Raw genomic sequence first — 17,494 nt, 5'->3', positions numbered from 1 at the left:
ACACTTTACTGAGAAATCTTCACCAAAGATTGTTTAAAACTTTTCTGTCTAAGGAAACGCAGTATCAGTGACACTACATTGCGAAGGGCTCTTTAGGGACATAAGAAACAATCAGATCCCTGAGTGAAGATGGAGATTGTATTTTTGTTTTTGTTTTTTTGAGGGTGTGTGTGTGTGTGGGGGGGGATTATATGGTCAGTTTAGAGTTTTGCAGGCTTTGTGGTCATTTTAGCAGATTAAGGTGGAACAGTTATATTTCCATAAATTTTTTTGCACTTTTCTGGTGAAATAATGAATTATAAAAACCTGTTTTATATGTGATTTAAATGACACGTCATAATAAATTAGAGTTATTTTATGTTATTGTCAAGGGCCAATATGATGCCATGATCCAGATGAAGAGCTTGATTGAATGGCATGTTTTTTAATGGTTCTGGTCCATTTCAATATTTATAATGTGGAAACTCTTAAATGCACGATTCCTTAAAATCTTAATTATTATTTAAGTTTTATTAATTTGTGTTTCTGAATTTTATTTTTTGAGTATTTGCATATATATTTTTTTTTTGACAAAGTAACTTTCGCTTTCCGTAGTCTACGTGACTTTAAGTGACGTCAATAGACGGTAACGTCAAACGGTGCAGGCGGCCTGGACCGCCTTCGTCCCCCTAAGTGCAGACCAGACCGGGACGCCCGGCGCGACGCGCGAGTACCCGGCCCCGGGTGCCCGTCGCTTCCGCCGTCCTCCCCTTACTCAGCGCTCCCTCCTTCCTCCCCGACCGGTCAAACGGCCGGGGGGGTGGGGCGCCGTTCTCCGTCGAGGAGGCCCTCTCCCCGCTCACGTGCGGGGCGCGGCTGCCGGTGTAGAGAAAGCTTTAAAAATGAAGGAAATAATGATTATAGTATTTTTTGACATAGAAAAAGCATATGACTCACTATGGAAAGAAGGATTACTTATAAAAATGAAACAGATGGGAATAGGTGGGAGAATGTATAATTGGATAGCAAATTTTCTACTAAATAGAAAAATAAGAGTAAAAATTGGGAATGACTATTCAAATGAATATAATGTTGAAAATGGAATACCACAAGGTAGTGTAATTAGTCCAATTTTATTTAATATTATGATCAATGATATTTTCTATGAAACTGATAAATGTATAAAATCTGCACTATATGCAGATGATGGGGCCATATGGATGAAAGGGAAAAATATTAAACATGTTGTAGAAAATATTAAAAAAGCAATTAGTAAAGTTGAAAAATGGTCTTATGAATGGGGTTTCAAATTATCAGCAACCAAATCTTGCTATATGGTTGTCACAAAGAAGAGAAATATTAATATAGAAACAATAACATTATATGGACAGACTTTAGAAAGAGTAACAGAATATAAATATCTAGGTTTATGGTTGGACAGTTCTTACTCATGGAAAACACATATAGATAACTTAGAAACCAAATGTAAAAAAGTTATTAATATATTAAAGGCTGTGGCTGGAAACAATTGGGGGGCAGATAGACAGTCATTATTAAGCATATACAGGGCTCTAATGAGAGCAATAATAGATTATGGCAGCATTATATATGGAGCAGCAGCTAAAACATCATTACAAAAAATAGAAAGATTACAGTGTAGGGCTTTACGAATATGTACAGGAGCAATAAAAACAACACCTATTAATGCTCTATTAATTGAAAGTGGGGAAACTCCACTTGAAATGAGGAGAATTAAATTAGCTTTAGCATATTGGATGAAAATTAAAAGTAATATAGATAATCATGTGAATTCAACTATTCTGCAAAATTGTTGGGAATATGTGAAGTTCCAAAGTAATGGATTTGGATGGATGGTTAGGAAATGGATTAAAAAGTATAGACTAGAAGACAAGGAAATAGCTCAATTTAACCCAATTAGCGTTATTCCTCCATGGCTAATACCTGAGGTTAATGTAGATTTGCAAATCAATACAATGAAAAATGATTGGAATATAAATGAAATAGGGATAAAAACTGATATTTATTTAAGAACTACATATAATAATTACCTTAAAATTTATACAGATGGTTCTAAAAATCTAAAAGGTTATGTGGGTATAGGAATATATATCCCAGAGTTTAAAAAATGTATTCACAAAAGAATATCAGATCAATTGTCGGTATTTACAGCAGAAATGGTGGCAGTTATATTAGGCTTGCAATGGGTGGAGGAGATTCAACCAATCAGGGTGGTGGTGTGCACAGACTCTAAAGCAGTAGTGGAAAGTATTAAGGGAGAAGGAAATAATAGAAAAGATTTGGTATTAGAAATTCATCATATTTTATTTAGACTATATAGGGGTGGCATTGATGTTTGGTTTTGTTGGGTGCCGGCACATGAAGGAGTAAAAGGCAATGAAAAGGCAGATAAATTAGCTAAAAGGGCTTTAGAGGGGGAAATAACGATTTCAATTCCTTTTGGAAAAGGGGAAGGGAAATCACTTATTAAAAGTAAAGAAATGGAGGAATGGCAAAAAATATGGAACGAAGATAGGAAAGGAAGAAGATTATATGAAGTGCAAAAGTCAGTTCGAATTCGAAACATTAATGAAAGAAACAGAAGAGAAGAAATAATAGTTAGTAGATTAAGAATAGGTCATACCTACTTAAATGACATGCTTTACTTAATAGGGAGGAAAAATAGTGAGAAATGTGAGAAATGTGGTGAAAAAGAAAATGTAGAACACATACTGATGAACTGTAAGTTATATGAACACGAAAGGGAAAAATTAAAGAGAATAGTTAGAAGTATAGGGCATGAATGGAATCTTAAAGGAATATTAGGAAATGAAGGAAACATAACAGATATTCATAAACTAAGGAAAGCATTGTTTTTGTATCTTAAGAATACAAAATTAAAAAATAGAATCTAATAGATGTGAAGTAACGCTGCTACACACTCATGTACAGTAGGTGGCGGTATGCACCTTAAAGTTGCTTGTGATCCGCCATAATAGAAGAGAAGAAGAAGAAGAAGAAGAAGAAGAAGAAGAAGAAGAAGAAGAAGAAGAAGAACGTCAAACGGTGGAAAGATGGCTACGGAACCAAACAAGACCGAAATCCTGACGATTTTCAAAAGATTAAGATCAATTCCTACCAATAAGGTAATCTAATCCGATATATTTAATCTATTTTGTGTTGTTATTTTAGTTTACTTTTTACTGGCATTGGCTCGTTTTATACATACATTTTATTAGCATCGGTTAGCATTGGATGCTAACCAGAGCTAAGGGTTGCTAAAAGCAAGCTAGTGGAAGCTAACAATTTTACAGTAAATTCTATGTGGAATCAGAGCTAACGGCTAACAGGAGCTAACCTCCGCTAGCCTGCCGGTCCAGTAGCACACCAAGGCCACGTAAACGGTTTGTTCTTGTCTGGAAGAAAAACCCTGTTTCGCTTCTCTAAACTAATTTGTGACCGGAAACGTTTAAAATCTATTATACTGTTGAATAAACGTCGCCCATAGCGGATATAAATGTCACTATAGCGTTTATACGCCATGTTGTTGGGTTTGCTGTTAGATAGTACAAGCTGCTGTATCTGTTAGTCTTTTAAAACCTTTGATTCAACATTGTGTCGGACATTTTTATCAGAGCCACACTCATTTTTTGTGACGGTTTTCAGTTTTTCATCCACAATTAATCGTTTGTTCATCAGTGAGTTTATGTAGCGTTTCTTTATCCCAGTTTATCAGTTTAAATCTGAAGCACCTTGGATTCCCTAACTTGTGTTTAGCCTCTATGTCCTCAAATGTATTTATTTTTTAAATAATCCTAACACAGGGATATGTTTAGATCAGTAAACATTAATTTAACTGTGTATAAATAATTCAAATTAATTGATTATCTACTTACGTATTTTACAACTAGATGTAAAATGTTCTCATATGACTCATGTAAAAGATGTCAAACGTTATGTAGGTTTTACACTATAAAGTCTTGCCCAATATGCAGCATTTTGGCTGAGATAATTTCTTAATTTTATTTTAGGCTGTTCGGATAAAAAAGTTAATCCACTTTTTTAATTCTGGAGTTGTGTATTATTCGTGTTTATGGTTTTTAAGGTATTATGTTGTTGACAAACTTTAACAGAAAGATTAGTTTCTGCTTTTAGAAATAACTGCAGTTTAAAGTATTTGTTGTGTGGGTTTAGACACTATGGGTTCGATTTAAATATTTAGGAACCAGGTATACACTTAACATTCATACCGTAAAACCAGAGCTGCAGTGATCTGGGACTAGTTATTAAGGAGGGATGATCTTCCTATTCCTTCTTCTTGTGTTGGATTTCAAATCTATCAAAGAATCTGAACCACAATTTTATTCTTCCAAAAGATTTTAACCCCAAGTCTGCCTCAGCAGATGGCCGCTCACACTGAGCCTGGTTCTGCTGGAGGTTTCTTCCTGTTAAAAGGGAGTATTTCCTCTCCACTGTCGCTACAATCATGCTTAGCATGAGGGATTGCATTCGAGTCAATGAGTCGAGGCAATCAACTGGTTTTCCTTAGATAGAAAACTTCGAATTAATTTGACTGGATGATCTGGTGAACTATAAAGTGCCTTGAGATGACATGTTGTTAATTGGCGCTATAGAAATAAACTGAATTGAATTGTTCTTTATCAGAGGTTGACTCATGCTGCTCTTTTACATCGAATACAGATCAATCTAACGGTCCCAGATATGTGCTGCCCTATTTTATTTTTTTTAAGCTTATGTTGCTTTTCCTTTAATTTACAAAATGACACAATAACACATGTTGCAAGTCTCCGTTAAAAGAATAGATGGCAATTATTAAAAAATCAAGCAAAACTTTTAACAGTAAATAGCAAATGGAGGGAGTGCATTTAATGTGCTTAACGAGATCTCAATGTAAAGCTGCTGAATGAACTGGTAAACACATCAGCCAATACAAGAAAAAAACAGCCAAGCAATGTCTTGGTCTGTCTCTATTCTTTAAATGTTCTGTTTTCTTCTTTTCATTTATTTGTTGAACAACAATTGTTGCATTTTTTTAAATGATAAATGGTGTGAGATCATTTCTTTATATGTCAATTTCAAATGATAAAAAACATTTAAATGGAGATGACATATGAATCTGAAATACATAAATATAAAAACTATAAAATAAACTAAGCTAACTTTAATTGTGTTAAAGCTGAAAAATGAAATATTGTCCTCTTTTATTAAATATAACATAAATTCAAATATTTGTCAATAAGCATGATAGGGTTAATATATTTTGATCTTAAGAATTACATTTAAAAGCTGTTTGATATGGAGCTTCCTTTTTTGTCATACAGTTTTATGAATCAGACATTAAAATCAATACATCAATACAAATTTTCCCTTTTTTGATGTGAACACAAACATAAAGAGAATACAAAATCAAAACAAAAGGGACATAAATAGAGCTTCCTTTTTTTTAGCCACTGTTTTATAAAAATTCAGAGTAATGCTTTTGATCCAGAGTTTGTTTAAAGTTTTCACTAAAACATTGAGATGCAAAATTTAAACTGAAAACAAATTAGTCAGAAAACTTGTCTCTGTTTCTAAGGGAAAACCTGATGAGTATAGCAGTTGTTGTTTATTAGCTGATTAAGTTCTATTATTGTGGTGTCACTGATTGCTGAAATCATTTGTTGTTTTCATGAAGGCTTGTTTTGACTGTGCTGCCAAAAACCCAAGCTGGGCTAGCATCTCCTATGGCGTTTTCCTGTGCATCGACTGCTCTGGCATCCATCGTTCACTGGGAGTTCATCTCAGCTTCATCAGGTAAGCCTCAGACCAGCTCAGCCTCCATCGCTGCTGTCTGTACATAACGGTTTAACTCATTAGAAGATGATTTATCTTTAAGGAGTTGGACCATCTGATTAATCAGCAGCATTTGGACTCCTCTCAGTAGATGATGTCTTGATTCATTTTTCCACAGATCCACAGAGTTAGACTCCAACTGGAGCTGGTTTCAGCTCAGATGTATGCAGGTTGGAGGGAACGCCAATGCGGTGAGTCACAGCTCTGAGATCAGTTGTGTTTAAGGTTGCTCTGAATTCCTCCTGACTTGTTGCTTTTACACTCTCTCCTTTCACGTGAAGACGGCCTTCTTCCGTCAGCACGGCTGCTCCACCAACGACACCAACGCCAAGTACAACAGCCGTGCAGCCCAGATGTACAGGGAGAAGATTCGGCAGCTGGCCAACGCAGCGTTGTCCAAATATGGAACTGAGGTGATTATCAGGAACGTTTTCCAAGAAGAACCATCTTATAGCGGAAATCAGTGCGGCACAGATGTGATTAATACAGTTTTTGGTTCACAGTCCTTAAAAAAAGACATTTTTAGAAAGTTGCAGATCGTAGAAAAAAAGTTCAACATATCTGATATAATTGTAAGAAAATAAAATCCTATATTCTTTTTATTACTTTCTTTTATTCACAAATACATTTAAATTGCTTGTAAAATATTTACTCGCTTGTTCTGTTCTGAACTAATTTGAATCTCCCTTTTTTTTCCTCTTGCTTTAATATTGTTACTATCAAATTAAGTATTTTACTAACAAAAATATCAAAGATCCAAATTTTAACTTTTATCAATGCTTAATGTTTGTTTGCTGTCAGGTTTTGGTCGAGTTTAAAGAAAGATGATGGAATTATTCATTTCTAAATATAATCTACATTGCTGAAATTGGACATTATCGTTTAAATCAACTATCCTGTTATGCAGCTTTACATTTATCTTAACCATCAGTTTCAGTAATAAAGGAAACACTGAAAGAAGTTAAACTTGCTAATATGTTTTGCTGTCAAAACATGCCTATTTTCTCTAATTGAACCATTCGCATCTTTTGAAACGTGTCCTATCGTTGCTCCTGAACGTGTCTCCACATAGATATAAAGATAATCAGTTCTGCTATATAGATGGATAGAGGTTTGAATGTATGGTAAATATTTAAAAGTGCTGAAAGAAATTGGTTCTTTTAAAGCTGCCTTCATAAACATCTCCTATTTTACCAAAAGTCAGTTTGGTCATCATCGTAAGACAAACAGGTGTCTCTCTGGTTTTGGAACATTAGGTCCAGTGTGTGCCGTCTGAACGTAGCTCTATGCTTCCATCTTTTGTTTCAAATGATCAAAAGAAGACGACAAATCCCATCCAGTTAGGAGCGCTGTGGGAATGAGTGGTTCAACGGGATGACGGCCTGGGAAGGGAACAGGCTGCACTTGTCTGGTTATGCAAGTGTCCGTCTGAACTAACAGGATCTTTGACTCATTACAAAACATTGATAACGACGTGTATCTGTGTAGTAGCTCAGTGTATCCTGTCCAGAGTACACAGGGTGTGAGATTCCAGCCACATCTGTAGCATTAATATTAAATTCAAAGGGATCTCCTGCATGAAAAACATTAAATAAATGTTGGTTTTCTGTTGTAGCTTTGGATCGATTCTTCCGCATCTGCTGCCCCTGACAAGAAGGAGGAAGACTTTTTTGCTGAACATACTCAGGTTAGATTTCTTTTTTTTATTATTTCAAAGCTCATATGAAGATTTCAGAGTTTATGATAAAAAAGTTTAGCCATGTTTGTGAAGAGAACAGATTAAATGGTGTGTACTTATAAGTACACACCATTCAGAGGGTCAGAGGTCATCCAGCTTACATGTACAGCTTGAAGGCATGACATTGGGATGTAAAAACCCAACAAATATTGGTTTACTTAAAATTTAATTCAAGATGCAACTTGTTACATTTAGCTCTGGTGAAAAGCACAGTGAGGGCCGACCGTTGGCAGCATAAGAGTTGGAACTTTATCAGGTTGGATTAAACTGTTAAACCTGATGATGTATGACATTGAAGTACTGCTTTGAACCAGTTCTACCCGCTTTTATAGTTACTAGTGTTTTCTGGGGTATTATGATAAACAATTTGGCAAAGTGTTCCCAGAGGCAGCCTTTACAATTGGTTAAAATAAGATGCTCTCTCTGTATCACCGAGTTTCATATCATCACACTCCCGCCTCTGTGCATCATTGTGCTGCTCCAGGCCGGATCAGCTGCTGCCAGCTTCTGTGTTTGGATGGAATCAGCTGACCACAAGTAGCTGATTTTCAGACATAGAGGATGTTATGCTACGTCCACACTGAGTGAAATTCAAGCAGCTGAAGGTTTACATGGCGAGTCTATGGTTGAGGCACATCAAAAGGTCCTGCAGCGCATCTAAAGCAGCAGTAGCAACGCGCTTCACAAGCAACAGCTGCTGCAGTTTGAAACAATTGTCTGCTCGACGCGTCACATCGACCAATCAGAGAAGCTGATCTGGGAGCTGGCAGGGAGACGGACACAGCACTGCTGCAGACCGCTATGATCTCTCCTCTGAAACAGTTTATTTACACCTGAATTAACTTAACATGTTGAAACCTGCCGTCAGAATATGTTCCATTTTGTACAACATACCTGAAAAACACTAACATCTACTTCCAGCAGACGCTTCTTTGCTGCTCAAATGGCGTTCAGTATGTACGCAGCATTAGACGGCTACATCTGTCTGTCTGCTAACTGATCCTCAGCACTGGGGAACTCTTAGGTTTTATTTGATACTCAGATATTCAAAGCTAAATGTTTTAACGTTGTTGAAGAAATGTCTGTCTGTAAATACAGGTGCTGGTCATAAAATTAGAATATCATGAAAAAGTAGATTGATTTCAGTAATTCCATTTAAAAAGTGAAACTTTTATATTATATTCATACATTACATACAAACTCATATATTTCAGATGTTTATTTTGTTTAATTTTGATGATTACAAATGACAACAAATGAAAATCTCAAATTCATCATATCAGAAAATTAGAATATTGTGAAAAGGTTCAAAATTGATGGCCCCTGGTGCCACACTCTAATCAGCTAATTAACTCAAACCACCTGCAAAAGCCTTTAAATGGTCTTTCAGTCTAGTTCTATAGGCTACACAATCATGGGGAAGACTGCTGACTTGACAGTTGTCCAAAAGACGACCATCGACACCTTGCACAAGGAGGGCAAGACACAAAAGGTCATCGCTAAAGAGGCTGGCTGTTCACAGAGCTCAGTGTCCAAGCACATTAATAGAGAGGCGAAGGGAAGGAAAAGATGTGGTCGAAAAAAGTGTACAAGCAAGAGAGATAACCGCACCCTGGAGAGGATTGTGAAACAAAACCCATTCAAAAATGTGGGGGAGATTCACAAAGAGTGGACTGCAGCTGGAGTGAGTGCTTCAAGAACCACCACACACAGACGTATGAAAGACATGGGTTTCTGCTGTCGCATTCCTTGTGTCAAGCCACTCTTGAACCACAGACAGCGTCAGAAGCGTCTTGCCTGGGCTAAAGAGAAACAGGACTGGACTGCTGGTGAGTGGTCCAAAGTCATGTTCTCTGATGAAAGTAAATTTTGCATTTCCTTTGGAAATCAAGGTCCCAGAGTCTGGAGGAAAAGAAGAGAGGCACTTCATCCACGTTGCTTGAAGTCCAGTGTAAAGTTTCCACAGTCAGTGATGGTTTGGGGTGCCATGTCATCTGCTTGTGTTGGTCCATTGTGTTTTCTGAGGTCCAGGGTCAACGCAGCCACATACCAGGAAGTTTTAGAGCACTTCATGCTTCCTGCAGCTGACCAACTTTTTGGAGATGCAGATTTCATTTTCCAACAGGACTTGGCACCTGCACACAGTGCCAAAGCTACCAGTACCTGGTTGAAGGACCATGGTATCCCTGTTCTTAATTGGCCAGCAAACTCTCCTGACCTTAACCCCATAGAAAATCTATGGGGTATTGTGAAGAAGAAGATGCAATACACCAGACCCAACAATTCAGAAGAGCTAAAAGCCACTATTAGAGCAACCTGGGCTATCATAACACCTGAGCAGTGCCACAGACTGATCGACTCCATGCCACGCCGCATTGCTGCAGTAATACAGGCCAAAGGAGGCCCAACTAAATACTGAGTGCTGTACATGCTCATACTTTTCATGTTCATACTTTTCAATTGGCCAACATTTCTATAAATCCTTTGTTTTTATTGGTCTTCAGTAATATTCTAATTTTCTGATATGATGAATTTGAGATTTTCATTTGTTGTCATTTGTAATCATCAAAATTAAACAAAATAAACATCTGAAATATATGAGTTTGTATGTAATGTATGAATATAATATACAAGTTTCACTTTTTAAATGGAATTACTGAAATCAATCTACTTTTTCATGATATTCTAATTTTATGACCAGCACCTGTATGTTACAGCTGCTGTTAAATGTCTTTTCTGGTCAGCTGATTGAAGTGCCTCATTTTCTTTCATCAGTATTAATACGATTATCTCACCCAGTGTTAGAGCTGTTGTATAAACACATCTATCACCTTTCATTTAAATGTGGAAAATATTTCTCTCTCTCCTTCCAGCCTACCAGTGATTGGAACATAGCACCCCCTTTAGAGCAGAATGGATCCTCTGTCTCCCTGCAGATGGCGGACACAACGTCCAAAGCCCAGGATGACGGCCGTAAGTCAACCTCAGTATAATTGTTTGGTGTGTGAACATAAAGGTTTCTGCTCTGAGCTATACCAGGTCGTCCAGCAGGAAGGACCTGGTCAGGAGCAAAAAGGTACAAATGCTTCAGTGACGACCTTCCTAGGAATCAAAAATTGTACAGAGACAGTAGCCTCGTGAGACCATCCTGATCTTGCGAGCTTTCAAGGTTTCAGTCGCAGATCAGTCTGTAGACTCTCCGTTAAAGAAAATTTGGAGCCGTTCACCAAACGAACGTCCAATCAGCGTTGGCTTTGAGGCGGGTTGAGGTGTGACGCAACGAGAATCGCGACAGTTCAGTCTAAAGAACATAGAGGCTTCAGCCGATGAAATTAGTGTTAGCGTGGCTATCGAGCAAGTTTTATCGGAATTACAGAGTATTTCTTCACTGAAAGAAGAGCCAAACACTGCTCTGGAGGCTTTTCTCAGAGGAAGAGATGTTTTTGCTCTTCTTCCGACTGGTTTTGGCAAGAGTTTGATCTATCAATTGGCTCCTCTTCGTCGTCGCTCTGTTAGTACGTCATATGCTTCGTTGATCTGATTGGGTTATTTGGCCCGTCTATCACCAACATAGGCCAATCAGCTAACCAGTATTTTCCCCCCTTCCCAAAATTACTTCAACGGAAGGTTTCCAGATGGATATTCGGAGCAAATCCAGGTTACATAGACAGCCCATCATGGACAAACGCCACCTCACCAACAAACTATCTTGATTTTCTGTTGCAGTAACCTTTCCGCTTGTCTGAGGGCTTTTGTGGTCGGAAAATTTAGATTTTTCATATATTGATTTATCCTATTTACTCATTATAAAACTTTTCACTCAGTCTGTTTGCCCTGTAAGGTCACACAATTTTTTTCTTCTTCCCATAACTAACCAGATTCTTTCTCAAGGTTTATTCATAACATGTTACAGTTTAACCAGTGTCTTTAATTGATTTTTACTCTGACAACTTTCCATTAATCTAAGTAAGGGGGAACGAATGCTGCACAGGCAGAACAGCTATATGATGAACTGTTCTCTCTTTGCAGCGATATAGAAAATAAAGTGCCGACTGAGTGAAATCCATCAATCTCCGTTTATTTAACTGGAGTAAATAGTTGAATACTTTTTTCCCCACTACAATTTCCATCGGTGTGACAGGAAAGTTTGGCTTATTGAGCCATGTTTATCCTGCCGGGTTAATCCCAGGATTAACTGGATTACAGCAGTTAAAGGAATGGAATCTTAAAACAAACAGTATAAAGCTTGTTTTTAAATCACTAAAACTTTCACTTCAATTTAACCCAGATGTTTGATTCAGAAGAGTTTCAAAATAATCAGCTTTGGCTTCGGTTGTTCTGAGCTTTATGGAACCCTGATCTAAATGTATATAAAAGTGAACCAGTCGCCTGGTGGGATGAACCGTGCTTCTCCTCGCCGGTCCGTCTGTCATTCTGATTAATGTTAGATTTTTCATCCATGCTTTATTCTACCTTCTAACTTTTTATGGGTTTTGCAAATTTTTTAGTGCAGCATTAGTCCTACTTCAGCTGAATAAAGCCGATTATTTTCTATAGCTGATCTAAATTTCTTAATTTCCAGTCCATCCAGGTGTGCCTCAGGGCTCTAGTCTAGAGCCCTTGTTTTCATAATACGTGCTCTTTCTTTAACAAGTTATGAACACTTAAGACATTTTTATTGCCTTTATGTAGAAGGCTCATACATCTGAAAGCTAATCAGGGCGCTGAGGAGGTCTTGCATGAGTGTGAAAATATTTGTTGGTGCTCCTGTCCTCTGGTAGCTCAGGCAATCTAAACTCATGATCCACTAGAGTTTTTTTTTTTTTTTTGTCAAAGCAAGAAACTAGAAATAAACTTTGACTCAGGTTTGACATTAGATGACCTGTACCAGTTTTCTTCCTGATCAATGACAAAATATTTTAAATACAGTCAGAGCTGGAAGTAGTTCAGCTGCGGCTTATTTCAACAGGATTGATTATTTTTGGTCATTATTCTCTTTCATGATCATAATGTTTACAGAGAATCTGCTGATTGTCTTCTGGTTTTCGCACATCAGTAAAGGCCAAAACACACTGAACCTGATTCTGTGTCTGATCTGACAGAAAATGATGCTTCAGAGGTTGTGGCTTTTAGCATCATTGAAAGTCAATGGGGATGATTTCCTGCAGAGGGCTGCACAGCTCCGACTGAGATGGAGCCTAGGTCTATTTTAGTCGGACTACGCAGCAGTTCAGCAGCAATTCCATGGGTCTGACAGGAAGAGAGACGCAGTTACAAAGTAAAACACATCTGCTTTGTGGGAAAATGCAAAAAAAAATCTTTTAATCTTGTTGAGAAAAAGTCAGTTTGGAGTTGGAGCAGGAAAGACTGGCGCAAAAACAATAAATTAAATAATAAAATAGAAAACTTTCCCCATGATAGGAGTTCAGGAGGACAGAAAATGGATAAAGTAGAGAGCCCCTTTGAAATTTACAAAAATAAAATAACAAGGGGGTGATAGAGCAGATAAGCGAGGCGTATCTCTCACCTCTTTATGAAAATAAATAAAGAAAAAAATTAGATAAACTCCCTTTCTCTGAGAATCACCTCTCTGCCTCAGTCGGCATAGCAACCGTCCCATAGCGTTTATTGCTGTTTCTCTTTTCTTTAGACGTAGATCTGATTACAGGTGCTGGTCATAAAATTAGAATATCATGAAAAAGTAGATTGATTTCAGTAATTCCATTTAAAAAGTGAAACTTGTATATTATATTCATACATTACATACAAACTCATATATTTCAGATGTTTATTTTGTTTAATTTTGATGATTACAAATGACAACAAATGAAAATCTCAAATTCATCATATCAGAAAATTAGAATATTACTGAAGACCAATAAAAACAAAGGATTTATAGAAATGTTGGCCAACTGAAAAGTATGAACATGAAAAGTATGAGCATGTACAGCACTCAGTATTTAGTTGGGCCTCCTTTGGCCTGTATTACTGCAGCAATGCGGCGTGGCATGGAGTCGATCAGTCTGTGGCACTGCTCAGGTGTTATGATAGCCCAGGTTGCTCTAATAGTGGCTTTTAGCTCTTCTGAATTGTTGGGTCTGGTGTATTGCATCTTCTTCTTCACAATACCCCATAGATTTTCTATGGGGTTAAGGTCAGGAGAGTTTGCTGGCCAATTAAGAACAGGGATACCATGGTCCTTCAACCAGGTACTGGTAGCTTTGGCACTGTGTGCAGGTGCCAAGTCCTGTTGGAAAATGAATTCTGCATCTCCAAAAAGTTGGTCAGCTGCAGGAAGCATGAAGTGCTTTAAAACTTCCTGGTATGTGGCTGCGTTGACCCTGGACCTCAGAAAACACAATGGACCAACACCAGCAGATGACATGGCACCCCAAACCATCACTGACTGTGGAAACTTTACACTGGACTTCAAGCAACGTGGATGAAGTGCCTCTCTTCTTTTCCTCCAGACTCTGGGACCTTGATTTCCAAAGGAAATGCAAAATTTACTTTCATCAGAGAACATGACTTTGGACCACTCACCAGCAGTCCAGTCCTGTTTCTCTTTAGCCCAGGCAAGACGCTTCTGACGCTGTCTGTGGTTCAAGAGTGGCTTGACACAAGGAATGCGACAGCAGAAACCCATGTCTTTCATACGTCTGTGTGTGGTGGTTCTTGAAGCACTCACTCCAGCTGCAGTCCACTCTTTGTGAATCTCCCCCACATTTTTGAATGGGTTTTGTTTCACAATCCTCTCCAGGGTGCGGTTATCTCTCTTGCTTGTACACTTTTTTCGACCACATCTTTTCCTTCCCTTCGCCTCTCTATTAATGTGCTTGGACACTGAGCTCTGTGAACAGCCAGCCTCTTTAGCGATGACCTTTTGTGTCTTGCCCTTCTTGTGCAAGGTGTCGATGGTCGTCTTTTGGACAACTGTCAAGTCAGCAGTCTTCCCCATGATTGTGTAGCCTATAGAACTAGACTGAAAGACCATTTAAAGGCTTTTGCAGGTGGTTTGAGTTAATTAGCTGATTAGAGTGTGGCACCAGGGGCCATCAATTTTGAACCTTTTCACAATATTCTAATTTTCTGATATGATGAATTTGAGATTTTCATTTGTTGTCATTTGTAATCATCAAAATTAAACAAAATAAACATCTGAAATATATGAGTTTGTATGTAATGTATGAATATAATATACAAGTTTCACTTTTTAAATGGAATTACTGAAATCAATCTACTTTTTCATGATATTCTAATTTTATGACCAGCACCTGTATGTTTTTAATATATGAAAATTTCCTATTTGTTCTGGTTTGAGATGCTGCACAGACTCGTCATGTAGAGCTTTGCTTTATAGAATGCACCAAGGTTTTTATTTTAATATCTGTTCCTAATCTGTTCAAATCAATTGTGGTAAATTGTTTTAATGTGTGTAAAGCGCAGAGATAGAAGTGAAAATTATCTGCACAGATCTGCTCACTCTGCTTGTCGGAGCCTCTCTATACGCAGTCAGTGTGACGTGGAGAAAGAATCAGATCGGGATTAAAAAGTCGTAGTCAGCTGGTGTGTTCAGGGGTTTACGTCGCTATGCTAGCTCTATTTCCCGCTGATGAAGCTAATCCCTGGAGGTTGATGATCAGGGTGGCTATTTCCCTGAAGCAGGCTGAATATTAGAAGCGACAGAGCTAATGGAGTCCTTCCCACTGAATCTGAGATCTATGGGTAAAAAAAAAGAACCTCGTGAAGGTTTAGTGATTTTATTGTTTCTATTGTAAAACTTTTTTTTTTTAAGTTAACTCATACTGACTCTGTAGTCTTAAAACGTTCTATTCCTCTCCAGGCTGTGACTCATGATATTTAGCGATTAAATTCTTATAACTTCTAAAAAGATCAAGTGTTTAAGAATTTCGAGCAGCTTGTTTTCTTTTGGATGATGGTTTAGCTCCCTGCTGCGAGTTTCTGTAGTAAATGTTCTTTTATTTGGTGTTTCGTAGAGCCAGAGGAAGGACCCAGCATCGAGGGTCTGAGCACGTCGCCTCAAGCTTCTATCGGTGAGTAAATCAGTCAACTTTTTCACCTTCTGATGTTTATTATTAAACTCATCGGATCCGTCTAATTCAGTGCTTCAAACATCCTGAGCTGACTGGAATTTCTTTATACTTTCCTTCCTCTGAGCCAGAAGTTTTGTCCTTTAACTGGTTTCAGCTAAAAGCTCTCTGGGAATCACCATGTTGGTGAATTCTTGTTTCAGTCTCATTCATCTTGGTGAAAAGCTGCTGGTAACTAGATGGAAACCAAATTCCCTACTAAGTCCTCTGTTATGGATTCAGCCTTCAGAACCACACTGACAGAAAATGAACCTCTGGCTGCTTTAAAGGGAAAACATAAAGAAACTGGATCAGAATCAGGAGAAAACAGGCCAAACAAAATAATCTAAAGGTTTATCTGAAGGAGCTTAAGCTCAGCTGTTCCTGTTCCTGACTGAAATCAATATGGCCACCGTCTCATACTGTAGAGAACTCCATGCGTTTGGCACCGCAGTACGGACGGACGCCTAAAGGTGAAGGTTTTGAGTGTTTGCTGCTCGGTTGAAGCTTCTCATGGAGGAGAACCTGTTCTGGTTCTCTGCTATTTATGGCAAACCTGCTGTTTGACAAGATGTTTGCAGCAGAATAAAGCTGAACAGTCTAATCTTAGTGCATTGTGTAAAAAACAGCCTTTGTGCAGCTAATCATGGGTTTAGCTGTGCTTCTCTGAAAGAACGGGGCTGCTGACGGATGGTTTAACAACTCTGCTAAATGTCCTGATGTCTCGCACCTTTAAACAAGTTCCTTCTCCTCTTTCTGTTGGTTCCACTGTGTGACTGCATGAATAACATATACTGAACGTGAGCCTTTAGTGACCATGTTGCTGCTGTAAGAGAGTTAACCACAGCAAGACCAGCTTGGTGTTTGTGCCAGTTTTATTAACAAATCAAGTCTCTGATTTAAGCAAAATAAAAACATTCAGTGAGTGAGACGTTCTGCTGTGTTGCAGAAGTGAAGCCATCCATCATTGGGAAGAAGAAGCCCATGGCTGCTAAGAAAGGGGTGAGTTTTACCGACCTGAACCAGCGTTTGATCCAACGCTTCATACCATGGGGATAAAAATATCAAATAATGAATTTTTAACTAGAAGAACTGACCCTTTTCGACATGGAAGCTGCTGTTTCAACAGAATCACAGCTGCTGATTTAAAAAAAGTGTGAAAATAAATGCAAAATAATCCAAAGTTAACAAAATCAGACAATAATATAAGGTTATCTGAGGTTTTATTCTTTTATTGTCCAAAAAATCCAGAAACCTAAAAGTAAGAATAGCAGAAATATTTAACATTTTTCCTTTCTATCAATACCATAAAATTAGTTTTGCATCCAGATATGGTGTTTAAGTATCAATACTTTTCAATCACAATCCATTCAGAATAAAGGCGCTCCATGGCGTAGGTTCCACGCTGCCATCAGCTGGTTTATTCTCTAAAAACCAATAATGGGTCCTGAAGCTCCCAGGAAACATTAAGTTTATTTGAACCTGAGTCGTTTTATTGTTGTGTTAATGGAGGTAATATAAAATATAAAAATTCTGACTTTAATCTCAGAATCCTGATTTTAATCTCAGAATTCTGACTTTATTTTTTCTCCGAATTTTGACTTTAATCTCAGAATCCTGATTTTAATCTCAGAATCCTGATTTTAATCTCAGAATCCTGATTTTAATCTCAGAATTCTGACTTTAATCTCAGAATCCTGATTTTAATCTCAGAATTCTGACTTTAATCTCAGAATCCTGATTTTAATCTCAGAATCCTGATTTTAATCTCAGAATCGTGATTTTAATCTCAGAATCCTGATTTTAATCTCAGAAT

At 37.7% G+C, this 17,494-nt stretch overlaps 1 protein-coding gene across 2 annotated transcripts in view; it reads left to right on the top strand.

Moving 5' to 3' along the window:
- The first annotated feature begins 3,040 nt into the window (after positions 1–3,040).
- Positions 3,041–17,494, top strand: part of arfgap2 (ADP-ribosylation factor GTPase activating protein 2) — an 18,792-nt gene continuing 4,338 nt past the window's right edge. Inside the window, exons 1-9 of one of the 2 annotated variants that reach the window (XM_038306862.1) lie at positions 3,041–3,143; positions 5,693–5,811; positions 5,969–6,041; positions 6,132–6,263; positions 7,466–7,537; positions 10,462–10,561; positions 15,586–15,642; positions 16,107–16,151; positions 16,628–16,680. In XM_038306862.1, coding sequence (XP_038162790.1) covers positions 3,072–3,143; positions 5,693–5,811; positions 5,969–6,041; positions 6,132–6,263; positions 7,466–7,537; positions 10,462–10,561; positions 15,586–15,642; positions 16,107–16,151; positions 16,628–16,680 — 723 coding nt within the window. In that variant the 5' untranslated portion in view covers positions 3,041–3,071. The remainder of the gene's footprint in view (positions 3,144–5,692; positions 5,812–5,968; positions 6,042–6,131; positions 6,264–7,465; positions 7,538–10,461; positions 10,562–15,585; positions 15,643–16,106; positions 16,152–16,627; positions 16,681–17,494) is intronic. The other variant, XM_038306863.1, reaches the window with a different exon arrangement.

This window comes from Cyprinodon tularosa, unplaced genomic scaffold (genome assembly GCF_016077235.1).
Source record: "Cyprinodon tularosa strain WSP-4 unplaced genomic scaffold, ASM1607723v1 ctg595, whole genome shotgun sequence".
Taxonomy (NCBI): Eukaryota; Metazoa; Chordata; class Actinopteri; order Cyprinodontiformes; family Cyprinodontidae; genus Cyprinodon; species Cyprinodon tularosa.
This window is presented reverse-complemented; position numbering and strand designations above follow the sequence as displayed.